A 12,765-nucleotide genomic window follows, 5' to 3' on the forward strand; every position below is an offset into this window, starting at 1 on the left:
GAATGCTGTTACCTTCCCACTGAAGTGGTACCTATTTATCTACTTGCAATTTCTTGCTTTCGAACTGCTAGGTTGGCAGGAGCTGGAACTAGAGATGGGAGCTCACTCTGTCATGTGGCACACTCGGGTCTCGAACTGCTGAACTATATATGTTGTATGTTGCCCTGACCCGGATGGCCTAGGCTAGCCTGATCTCATCAGATCTTGGAGAGTAAGCAGAGTTGTCTTTGGTCAATGTTTGGATGGGACACCTCTAAGGCATACCAGGATTGCTACACAGAGCCTGGCAATGGCAAACCACCTCTGAATGTCTCCTGCATTGAAAATCCTGGGGTCGTCGCAAGCCAGCTGCAACTTGATGGCAAAAAAAAAAAAAGAGTTGTATGTATGTATGAATACCCACTTCAGAAGACATGAGCCAGGAGCTCCGTCGTATTTCCTTGTGGCTTTCCCCCAGCATCTACCAACAGACTTTGAACAAAGGGGTTCCTTAGCAAAGAACCTTCCTGTCACTCACCCATGGCAGCCCAAAAGGTTCTCCCAAATGGTGCTCCTGAGGGCTTGGAGACCTCCAGAAGAAACATTTCAGGGACACATCAGGCTCCCACAGAAGGAGGGGGGGAGTTGTACTTCCTTACACAGAAGTCCTTCTATGCACAGTTCTTCTGACCGGATCCAAACCCATATAATTTGATACATCTATGTGCTACAATGGGACCACATAAGGAACCAAGCACAAAATAATAGACACTGGAGATCATAGCCACTGATTTTCGAGGGAGGATAGTCCTTTGTCATAGCTTCCATCTGTTTCCATACTCACAGCCCGCAGAGCTTCCATTTTAAAGTTGTGACACAAAACACTTCCAAGTCCTTACTATTCTTTGAAGAACACATCTGGCAAGAGTCAGTGCTAAAAGTTAGCCAACATAGTTTTGGGCAGAAAGCAACCATTTGTTTCTGGCCCTCCAAAATGACAGTTTCAGAGGGTAGCCATGTTGGATCTGTACTGGAACAGTTAGATTTGAGTCCAGCAGCACCTGAGAGACCAAGATTTGGGGGCTACAAGCTTTTGCGAGTTAAAGCTCATTTTGTCAGACATGTTATCTGGTTAAGGGAGCATTGACTCTCAAAAGCTTGTAGCCCCAAAAAGAAGGAGGAGGAGGAGGAGATTGGATTTATACCCCACCCTTCACTACCCAAAGGAGTCTCAGAGCAGCTTACAATCTCCTTCCCTTCCTCTCCCCACAACAGACACCCTGTGAGGTAGGCGGGGCTGAGAGAGCTCTTTTGAGAACTGCCCTTGAGAGAACAGCTCTGAGAGAACTTGTGACTGATCCAAGGTCACACCAGCAGCTGCATGTGGAGGCGTGGGGAATCAAACCTGGTTCTCCCAGATTAGAATCTGCACTTCTAACCACTACACCAAAGTGGCTCTACGGGACTAAAATCTAGCCATTCCAAAATGACAGAGCTACTCACCATCTGGCATGGCAGTGAGTCTCTGGTAACTTGAGATATATTGGCTTGGAAAGCAGTTATCTCGTAAGAAAATCTTAACGTTTCTTGGTGTAGAACCCTGCTTCACCTGTTTTCATAGTATAGCGCATTGAGGTTCAGACCATGTGGAGTAACTTATATGCTTCAGGCCTTCACATGACTGGGGGAGGGAGGAATGCTTATGAAAGATATAGGAAAGGATTGAAAGACTGAGAGAGCAATCCTAAGCAGGTCTACTCAGAAGTATGTCCTATTTTAGTCCATCGGGCTTACTCCCAGGAAAGTGCTCTTATGACTGCGGTGTAAAACATTTAGAATTCCAGAGTTATCTGAAGAAATAATGAAAATGGTAAGGTCATTCCCTGGATGGTTTGAATTTCAAGTCCTTGTGACTTCTAAAGATAGCCTAAGCAGATGTGGTAAAAGAAATAATTGGTGTGGGAACGGCAAGCTGAGTAACATCAAAAGTTAATTGTTAAATTAGACTAGTTAAAAGAAGTTAGCAAGACAAAGAAGTCCTACGAGCAGAAATGTGAATTGTTAAGGGATTGTGTATGAATCTCATCGTTATGATCAGTGTGGTGTGTAGGACTTGATGTGTGAGATCTTGATTCAACACACACACACCCCGCCATAGCACTCAATGGGTGATTTCGAACCAGTTACTCTCCCTCTGCCAAACCTACCTACGTTCACTGGGGACAGACTAGAGTTACAAAGGGGGAGGCACTAGGGTAGTGGTTAACTACAGACAAACATACACAAGGGTCAGCAAAGGGCAGAAGAAAAGAACAGAAGAAAGTAGGTAGCAGGACGAGGATTGTAAGGACAATCTGCAGGACCACGGACAGCTCCGAAACAGACAACTTGCTCTGACCATTATTGGAGCCCCTTGTGAGATGGTGCAAGGTCTGAGATTTGAACCATGCCTCCCTTCCCTTTAGTGAGGAGCAACTCCCTACAGGAGCCATTAACTGGCACTTCTCTGGACTAAGTGCCTCTGGAATCTTAAGGCTGAGTGGTTCCTTATAGGATACGCCAAGATCCTGGGTTTTATGGCCTGATCCCTGGATCTATGATGGATTGATGCTGTTTCCTCTTCAGTCCACTTTTACCTACACTAGGCTAGTTGAACCCTCTCATGCCACATCTTTCTGATGGCTGTTGGGATCTGGATACGATAGCACCCCTTCCTTTGAGCCACTGTAAAGGTAAAGGTAAAGGTTCCCTTGCTCGAAAGCCAGTCAAATCCAACTCTAGGGTTGCGGTGCTCATCTCCGTTTCAAAGCCGAAGAGCCAGTGCTGTCTAAAGACGTTTGGGTGGTCATGTGGCCGGCATGACTAAACACCAAGGCGCACGGAACGCTGTTACCTTCCCACCGAAGTGGTACCTATTTATCTACTTGCAATTTCTTGCTTTCGAACTGCTAGGTTGGCAGGAGCTGGAACTAGAGATGGGAGCTCACTCCATCATGCGACACCCGGGTCTCAAACTGCTGAACTACTGACTTTCCACAGCCTGCAGTTCAGCGTCTTAACCACTTGAGCCACCACAGCTCCAGCCACTGTATGATTTGCTTAATGGGACCACTTGGACTCTGGAGCCTATACCTTATGAGTGTTGCACCTGCTGTAATCAACATCAGGAGCTCTGCTGGAAGAACGAACTTGCTCTCCCTTGGTTTTGAAAAGGCCAGGGACCCATTAATAAACCATGTAATATTGCAGACTATGGCCAGAAGACATAGAATGTATAATTATTCTGCATTTCACCATAAACTTGCTAGGAAAAAACAATAACACATTGTATGTTACCATAGCAGGGTGTGAGAACTGCTTCCCTGACTCCTTCCTTCTCCTCTCCAGTAATGCTTGTAGGATACCGGGAACCTTAGGGCAGAGCTAACGACAAAAAAAAAGTGGGCTCCAGATCAAATCAAGCGTGACGTCTTCCTGGAAGCTAAAATGACTCAACTGCGGCTATCGTACTTTGGGCACAGTCTTGGAAGACGAGAGTCACTGGAAAAGACAATAATGCTAGGAAAAGTTGAAGGCAGCAGGAAAAGAGGAAGACCCAACATGAGATGGACAGACCCAGTCAAGGAAGCCTCAGTTTGCAACACCTGAGCAAAGCTGCTAACAATAGGACGTTTTGGGGGTCATTAATTTATAGGGTTGTTGTAAGGTGGAAGGAGCTGCGGTAGCTCAAGTGGTTAAGACGCTGAACTGCAGGCTGCAGAAGGTCAGTAGTTCAGCAGTTCAAGACCCGGGTGCCGCATGATGGAGTGAGCTCCTGTCTCTAGTTCCAGCTCCTGCCAACCTAGCAGTTCGAAAGCAAGAAATTGCAAGTAGATAAATAGGTACCACTTCGGTGGGAAGGTAACAGCGTTCCGTGCGCCTTGGTGTCTAGTCATGCCGGCCACATGACCACGGAAACGTCTTCGGACAGCGCTGGCTCTTCGGCTTAAACAGCTTCGGACAGCACTGGCTCTTCGGCTTTGAAACGGAGATGAGCACCGCAACCCTAGAGTCGGACTTGACTGGCTTTCGAGCAAGGGAACCTTTACCTTTACCTTTGTAAGGTGGAAGCAACTTGATGGCACTTCACACACACACACACACACACACACACTTCCATCATAGTTTCCACAGGACTAACTAACAGTGGCCGAGTCCTACAGAGGCATAGGGTCAGCCTTCTGCAAGCAAGGGAAATGTTATTGAATCAACAAAGCGCTGAACCTCTTGATCTTCATACAGCAACAGAAGTTAGCTTTTTAATTTAAATCTTGGGCATGGTCAAAGGCACAAGGAAACCAGGAACATTGAAACCAGCAGAATAACACCTTGACTGAGCATTCCCCCCCCTCCCTTTTTGCAGGTAAATTAAAACCTGGGTGTAGTTTTTCAAGCAAGCCTTTGGAATAAGAAAAAGGGCTCTTGGTCCTTCGCTCCGAGCCTTTGGCTCTGTGTGCACCCCACTGGAAGCAGCATCACTAGTTTGGGACATACATGGGCCTCATTACCTGTCCAAAGGTGTATTGGGGAAGGGGACCATTGGGATGCTTATGCTTTTGCATACCGTATTTTTTATGTTCCTTTCATTTTGTAAGCGGCTTTAAGTCCCCAGAATGGGAGAGAAAGTAGCATAAAAATCTTCTGAAGTAAATAAGCAAAACAGAGTGCAATGCCATGAAATATAACCTTGACCTTGAGTAGCCTGCTCATGTTTAAAACTAATAGCCTGGTCTACCCTGGCTATATTTGCTAAGTTGGCTGATTTGGCTACATTCTTCCATAATGCAGACCAGCTGTGTGTATGCATGGAACACAAACATACAATAAACAGATTTTAGAATCCTTTTCATAATATAGCCAAATCTAGCTGCAAAGTGACAAACAATAATGAACAAAAAGGAGGGGGAAGAGACTCTGGAGAGATTACATTCCAGAATCCCGAGAATGAAATCTTGATGCAAACGAGCTGGTGGATGTGTAAATGAGCCTTGAGGAAGGCAAAGAGAATCTTATTTTGGGGTCTGAGAACAACCGTACCTGTTTGAGTATTAATTCCAGAGCAGTACCTGTGTTAGTCCATTGCAGGAAAAACAAACAGGGGTCTCATGGTACCAGAAAGACTAATAAGGTTTTATTCCATCTGATAAAGGGGGCTGTTGCTCACAGAAGTCTATGCCAGAACAAAATACTGCAAGGCCTCCAATATTGTTAATACGAGGACCAGGGGTCGTTTCGTAGAAAAAGAGCTAGGGGAACTCATTAGCATAACTCATTAGCATATGCCACACCCCCTGACATCACTGGAAGTGTGTCATAAGGCCACCCACCCCGCCCCCAATGGTCCCGGCTGGCGGGAGTGCAAGGAAGCCCCGAGAAGGCCCTCCCTGGCCCCAGGCAGGCAGGGGTGGGGAGAGGCATGGAGGAAGCAACTTACCCTCCCTCTTCTCTTGCCTCCTCTTGGCTGAATGAGGGCCGGAAGCGGGGCGGCCGGAAGCAGGGGGCGGGGCTTCGTCATGATCCCCCGCGATCCCCCCGAAATGACCTCTGACGAGGACTACCATGTTTTCCCTCTGCTCACTGCCTTTTAAGGAACCCGTGCGTTCCATCTGGTGTTACGGAGACATCTGATTTATCACTGGTTTTCATATTCACAATGGAGGCTGTGATTGTTCTCCCCGTCTTCTACCCACAAAGCCAAGGGTCATGGATACCAACTCCAACCTATGTCCCACCTAAGGTTTCCAAGTGTCCCCCCCTCCCCCGGGAACAGGTGAGGGACACTTACTGGTGGCTGGGGAGGCTCAGGCTGGCCAGCAACCACCAGGAGTTACATCAGTGTGTCACCAACAATGCCAGCAGTGGTATGACATCAATTCTGGGCACACAGGGAGTGATGTCAGTGCATAGGGACACTGCTGGTGTCCCCCTTGTTTCTTGCACTGTTCCCCACCACCACCACCACTGGCTAGCTGATTGGTGGGGAGACGGCAGCTTGGGGCAGAGAACCCCCCGCCCCTGCTGTTAGACATTCCATCTCATCGAAGGGCTTTTTCTATGGCTAAATGGAATGTCCTCACCTCTGCGGTAGTGGAGGGGAGATACAAGAAGCTTCCATTATTAGAAAGGGTTTGCCCCTGTGGGGATGGGAAGACTGAGACAACTGAGCATGCCCTGCTATAATGCCATTTGGAGAGCCAGTTTGGTGTAGTGGTAAGGCGTGCGGACTCCAATCTGGGAGAATTGGGTTTGATTCCCCACTCCTCCACGTGCAGCTGCTGGCGTGACCTTGGGTCAGTCATAAGTTTGTTCAGAGCTGTTCTCTGATTAGCAGTTCTTGAGAGAGCTCTCTCAGCCCCACCTACCTCACAGGATGTCTGTTGTGGGGAGGGGAAGGGAAAGGAGACTGTAAACTCCTTCAGGTAATGAAGGGCAGGGTATAAATCCAATCTCCTCCTCCTCCTCCTCCTCCTCCTCCTCCTTCTTCTTCTTCTTCTACTACTACTACTAACACCACCACCAGGAAATTCAGGCAAAGTTTATTTTATCTTTGCTTGGTAGGTCTTTGGCCTGTTTTATTCCAGTCACTGAAGTTATTAAGAAGTTTCTATCTGGCGCAAAGACTCATGTCACATTTTCTTGGGCCAGGTTTTTTTGCGCCAGCTTGTAAAATTCTCAAGGAAGCAATTAAGGGGTGTAGTTGAATTGTAATAATTAGACGCTGTGATTTGCCGTATTGTAATATTTGCTTTATTTTTAAATTTAAATTTTGTAAATTGTGTACCATATATTTATTTTTATATGATCTTGAAGTAAAGTCTTAACTGATTCCGTGCTGGTCTTGAACCGTATTAACAATAAACTGAACACCCCCCAGGCATGGGTTTCCTAGGTTCCTGGCTTGAAAATCTTGGCCTGAAAGAACACTTTTACTTCCCTCTGTCCATTTCTTTCTACTTCTTCTTTTGACATCCAGTCTAATGAAGAGTTCTGGAAAACTCATAATCTTGCAAGCTCTTTCAAATCATTTGGTTTAGTCTTAAGACAGCATGATTAGAGGGTTGGACTAGGACCTGGGAGGCTGGGAGACCCTGGTTCGAATCCCACCTCTGCAGCAAAAACTTGCTGGGTGACCCTGAAGCAGTCACTCTCAGCCTGATCTACCTTACTGGGCTGCTGTGGAGAGGACAAAATAAAAGAGAGAATGATTTCATAAGCCGCTTTGTGTCCTTTTGGGGGGAGTAAATAAATAAGGACATTAAATGGATTTTAATTTTCATTTGTTTTACCAATGTGGCTACTTGGAAGGTGCCACCATGCGATTCCTGTTTATTTCATCTGGTCCCAAGCAATGCTCCCTCTAAGCTGTGGAGTCTTGTGAACAAATATTCTACTTTGTGAGCTCCTGGCATTAAAGTTGTGAGCGAGTGATTTGGCTACTGCATACATTAGTGTGCTCTGAAGCTCTCCTTCCTGAGCTAAGACAAGAATGTGTGAGCCAGAGGCTAAAAATCACACTAACTCAGCTTAGAGGGAACACTGGTCCCAAGGTAGACAACACACCTGGTTTCTGAACCTTCTGTCAAGGGTGTGTTGGTCTGAAGCTGCAGAACAAAGTCCGAGTCCAGTGGCACCTTTAAGACCGACAAAGTTTTATTCAAGGCACACTTCTTCAGGTATCTGGACTCAAACTTTGTTCTGTAGACGATTAGGTGAAACAAAGATCGAAAACTGAAACCAAGTTTACAACTGGGGAAGAATCCAAAGATGTTCAGTGAGAAAAAGGGAGCCAGATGGCGGATGCTGGTATAGTTAAAGGTTATGCAGTGTAAGTCAATAGGAAATGAGCCTGGGGGGGGGGGGAGGGGGAATCGCAGCCCATAGTTTCATTATTGGCAAATGAACACTTTGGGGTGACTGCAAAAAAAAAAAAAGAGCTTTATGAGTTTCTTTCCCTCCCAAGGTAGACTTAAATATTTGTATCATAAGCCAGGCACTAACTTGTATCTAGGGGTTTACTGGCTGTTTAGAGAGCATTTGGCATATTAAAAAAAAATGCAGTGACTCAAACTATTGCCACCAAAAAAAAAAAAAGCTGAAACTATGATACTAATTAAAAACATAACCTTCGGTATCGCTAATATTAGTTCCTTTCCCCCCCCACCACCACCTTTAGAAACTGTTAATATGGGCAAAGCATCTGGATTGGAACACTTTCCTTCCAAAACGGAATGTTCACACAGAATCCCTCTTGTTGGGGCCAAACGTACTTTAGGAACTTGCCAGCAATTGGGATGGGGAAAGGGAGGGGTAAGATAAGATTCAGATGTGATATTTACAAGGAATGAATATATATCATGGAAGTTTATCGTGTTATAGCTTGACACCATTTTTTTTTAAAAAAAAAACACAGTTTATCGTGTTATAGCTTGACACCATTTAAAAAAAAAACCATATTGAGGAAATCAGAACCTTCTATTTATATTAAAAAGTAAAATCGCTTGCTGGACTAGGATTGGATTAATGAAATTAAAGGATTCCACACAGAGGCTTTGAACTAGAACCTGCGATTCCTTCCATTTCAGACGTCCTGGGTCTTTCTCTCTGCATCTCGGGACAGCTCAATGCCCATTTAAGTGGAGAGGGGGGAAAGAGCTTTGGGAACCCCCACTGGGGAGAAAGGCAGGGGTCTACAGGAAGGAAGTAAATAAATATATGTCTGTACCAGCGGCTGTTTGTGTGCTTTAGCATTAAAGCGTATCACAAATAGTGTGCATTGTGCATACCCCCATCACTTAATTTCTGGTTTTAAGAGAAGAGAGATTGGATACCCCACCCTTCACCACCCGAAGGAGTCTCAGAGCGGCTTACAATCTCCTTTCCCTCCCCTCCCCACAACAGACACCCTGTGAGGTAGGTGGGGCTGAGAGCTCTCTCAAGAACTGCCCTTGAGAGAACAGCTCTGAAAGAACTTGTAACTGACCCAAGGTCACAGCACTAGCTGCATGTGGAGGAGTGGGGAAATCAAACCTGTTTCTCCCAGATTGGAGTCCATGCTCCTAACCACTACACCAAACTGGAACTAAATGCCAGTCATACACTATCAATGCAACTATCTGTTTAGGATTGTTCGTATATATTGTTATAATAAGTACTTTTTAAAAAAACCACCTTAAATCTGATGTTGGGCAGCCAGTCGGACTCCAGACCGGAAGATCTGGACCGGGCTCTGCAAGCCATGGCTGGTTGGCTTAGACTGAGTCAGCTGAAGTTGAATCCAGTGAAGACAGAGGTCCTGTGCCTGAGTCAGGGCAGTTCGGGGGTGGGGATCCCACTTCTGACCTTCGGGGGGGGGGCGGTGGTGCCAACGCCGGAGGTTAGGAGTTTGGGAGTGCTCCTGGATCCCTCCCTTACAATGGAGGCCCAGGTAGCAGCCACTGCTAAGTCGGCCTTTTACCACCTTAGGCTGATTAGGCAGTTGGTTCCCTTCCTCGACCACACGAACCTGGCTACAATGATCCATGTGATGGTCACCTCAAGACTAGACTACTGTAAAGCTCTCTACATGGGGCTGCCCTTGTCATGGATTCGGAAGCTGCAGCTAGTGCAGAATGCCACGGCCAGGTGGAAGCACATCCGGCCTGTGTTGAGGACACTGCACTGGCTGCCAATAGCATACCAAATCCACTTCAAGGTGCTGGTTCTTACCTTTAAAGCCCTATATGGCCGGGGTCCAACATACCTACGGGACCGCCTTTCTCCATACATACCCCAGAGAGCACTAAGGTCTGGGTCTCAAGATCGGTTGACCCTCCCTGGCCTGAGGGAGGCCAGGCTAGCTACTACCAGGGCCGGGGCCTTTTCAGTGGCGGCCCCTACCTGGTGGAACAAGCTCCCAGAGGAGATCAGGGCCCTGCGGGACCTTTCATAGTTCCACAGGGCCCGCAAAATAGAGCTCTTCCACCAGGCATTTAATTAGGGGCCATCGCTGTTGTATTACCCTGGCTTGTGGTTTTAACATTGAGCCCTGGCCCGTGGCTTTAACATCAAGCTGATGCCATAAGAAATTCTGAGCAGAAGAACATCTGAGAAGATCTGGGAAGGGGTAATTCATCTTGAAAATGAGCCATCTAAGTTACTCTTTTAAGTGTTGCCAGCACCTTGTGTTTGTATTTTATCTGTGTATTTTAAATAATTGTATGATTTTAACTGTATTTATGTTTGTATGGAAGCTGCCCTGAGCCTGCTTTGCAGGGAAGGTGGGGTATAAATCTGATAAATTAAAAAAAATAATACATAAATAAATGCTGAATGTGCACATATCCATCTCTGCATTCTAACCAATAATTTATTATTTATTTATTTATGTCATTTATAGTCTGCCTTTCTCACGGAGACTTAAGACAGATTACACAGAGTGAGTCAGTAACAATCAACACAACGAGACATTCAATAACTAATACGTTAGGATATTAGAAGTCAATAACTAATGCAATAGGATCTTAGAACCACCTGAAAGAAACAGAAGCATAGTATATTCATTCTCATTCTCTCTCTCTCTCTCTCTCTCTCTCTCTCTCTCTCTTTATATATTTTGTTTGCTTTCTGATCATGCAGTTCACACAAGCGCTGGGACTGTACACAGAAAACAAAATTTGCCTTCCTCTATGATAAGGGAATAGCACTAGCAGCCAATCCGAGAGCTGGTACAGCACAGCGTAGGGGCTCTGGGGCAAGTGATGCTCTGTCTTCTTGGTGCTTGGGGGGGACCAACAGTGGGAGGGCTTCTAATGTCCTGGCCCCACTGGTGGACCTCCTGATGGCACCCGGTATTTTTGGCCATTGTGTGACAGAATGTGGGACTAGATGGGCCTTTGGCCTGATCCAACATTGGCGTCTCTTATGTTCTTATGTTATGTTCTAAGAGAGTGAACTACCCAGCAGCAAGCCTTTGGCTCAGACTTCACCTCTGCTATGAGCTCACTAGGCAGCCCTAGACAAACGCCACCAACCCCAGTTGATACAGCACTTCTGTGAACACTTCATGCTCTTAATGTATCATTCCTACACTTAAACTGTAAGACAATCCAAAACCATCTTTTCCCCTGCCTCCATAGGAACGATCATTATATTGACCTTCCTTACACGGGAGCTGTTGAGATTACAGCAGGACATGAACATTTGAAGAACACCATCAGTTGGATCTTGCCAATGGTAAGGGCAAAGCATTCATAGAGATAGCTCTCCCTTGCTTTCCCTCCAGCAGCCCCCCCCCCATGCCCCCCAGAGAGCTGAGAGTTGGGGGGGGGGAACCCTTATGGAGAAAACACTACACGGCACGGGGGGCAGCTATAATGAGGAGGAAGAATCAGATTATAGTTCTCCTCTTCACTGCTGACCTCCTGTCCCACATCGCCTTTTTGTCTGCAAGGGTTCTCTCAGCCCTCAGCACTGGCTTTTCAGGGTCACAGGGGAAGATCTGCCTCCATGAGTCATAATGCTCAAACCCTGTATAAATGCCAGCTATGGTTATTAGTTTTCACAACCCGCACAGCCCAATTACCCATTCTTTCCACTCCAAGCATAATTTAAAAAAGAAGAAGAAGTTATCACCGCTCTGTGAATGTTTACATAAATCAACGAGAGATAAAATAACGCAAATGCAATCCTTTCACAGCTGGTGATCGCTGCTTGTATATTTCGTCTTTAAAACCCACAATTGGGTCAGCTGGCAGGGATAGAAGTGGTAGGACTCAGTACTAGGAGGTGCATCTCACACAGCTGCCTTCTCAGAAGTAAATAACATTCCCACTGAAGCAAACTCTGGCACCTGGTTTCTATTTGGGAATGCGGCTTTCAAGACTACAATGCCATTGTTGACTAAAAAGTAAATTTGCTTATTACCGCCACCATCAACCATTCCCCCCCCCACTAGGATGGCAACGCCAGTGTTTAAATTCCATGTAGTAACCTGCATGGGTCCTTTTTATCTGTGCTGAGTGAACCAATCCCTGTCCGTGTCAAACTCTGGGCTTGCAACAACATGGTGGGCGGGGGGGGGATGGTGAGGGTTACAAAAAAAACCCCCAACAACCCACAAGTGAATCTCATTTTAATCTGAGACCAGCAAAGATGTTCTTGTGAGGGAGACAATGCAATTTGTTGCATGCTGTTATTAGCGAGGGGATCAAAGGTAATAAAATATCCCTGTAATGCTAGAAATATCTCGCCCGTGCCTAATAAGATGTTTAGATTGCCATGTTAGCTTTATAGCATTATATTTTTACTCTTCTGATAAATTTCATTGCCAGACTCCACAAAATGTTTCAGCAGGGATGTGTGTGGTTTTTTAAAAACATTTAAACCACCAAGGTAAAAAGAGATTTATATCATGTAAGGCAAGCACTCAGTTGTTTTGGAGAGATGCACACATCTTTTATCAATTTATGCAACTGTAAAATGGAAACCTGCGCGTACCCAAAGAAATCAGTAATAAAACCCCAGTGGTTAGCCACAGTACTTAATTTTATGGGTTAGGGGGGTTTCTTTTTCTTTTCTCCCCCCCCCCGAAAGTAAAGGCATGAATGCTTTAAGAATTCCACATTCCTCAAGACCTGCTTTTCATTTGGGGTTGACAGGCAAAGTTCAGAACACATCATTATGAGGTTCGCAGTCACTGCTAAAGGTAACGCTCATATTACAAATGAATTAATAGAAAACACTTACCTTCCCTACTAGCTTGCCTTTCCT

The 12,765-nt window shown here is 45.8% G+C and overlaps 1 protein-coding gene across 1 annotated transcript in view; it reads right to left on the bottom strand.

Annotated features, from left to right (window-relative positions):
- The window catches only part of FGF18 (fibroblast growth factor 18), an 87,164-nt gene that overhangs the window by 17,605 nt on the left and 56,794 nt on the right, over positions 1-12,765 (bottom strand). Inside the window, exon 3 of the mRNA XM_015413702.1 lies at positions 12,742-12,765. This exon is cut by the window's right edge and continues 80 nt beyond it. Coding sequence (XP_015269188.1) covers positions 12,742-12,765 — 24 coding nt within the window. The remainder of the gene's footprint in view (positions 1-12,741) is intronic.

The sequence above is a fragment of the Gekko japonicus genome, unplaced genomic scaffold, assembly GCF_001447785.1.
Source record: "Gekko japonicus isolate JY-2015 unplaced genomic scaffold, Gekko_japonicus_V1.1 scaffold552, whole genome shotgun sequence".
Lineage (NCBI taxonomy): Eukaryota > Metazoa > Chordata > Lepidosauria > Squamata > Gekkonidae > Gekko > Gekko japonicus.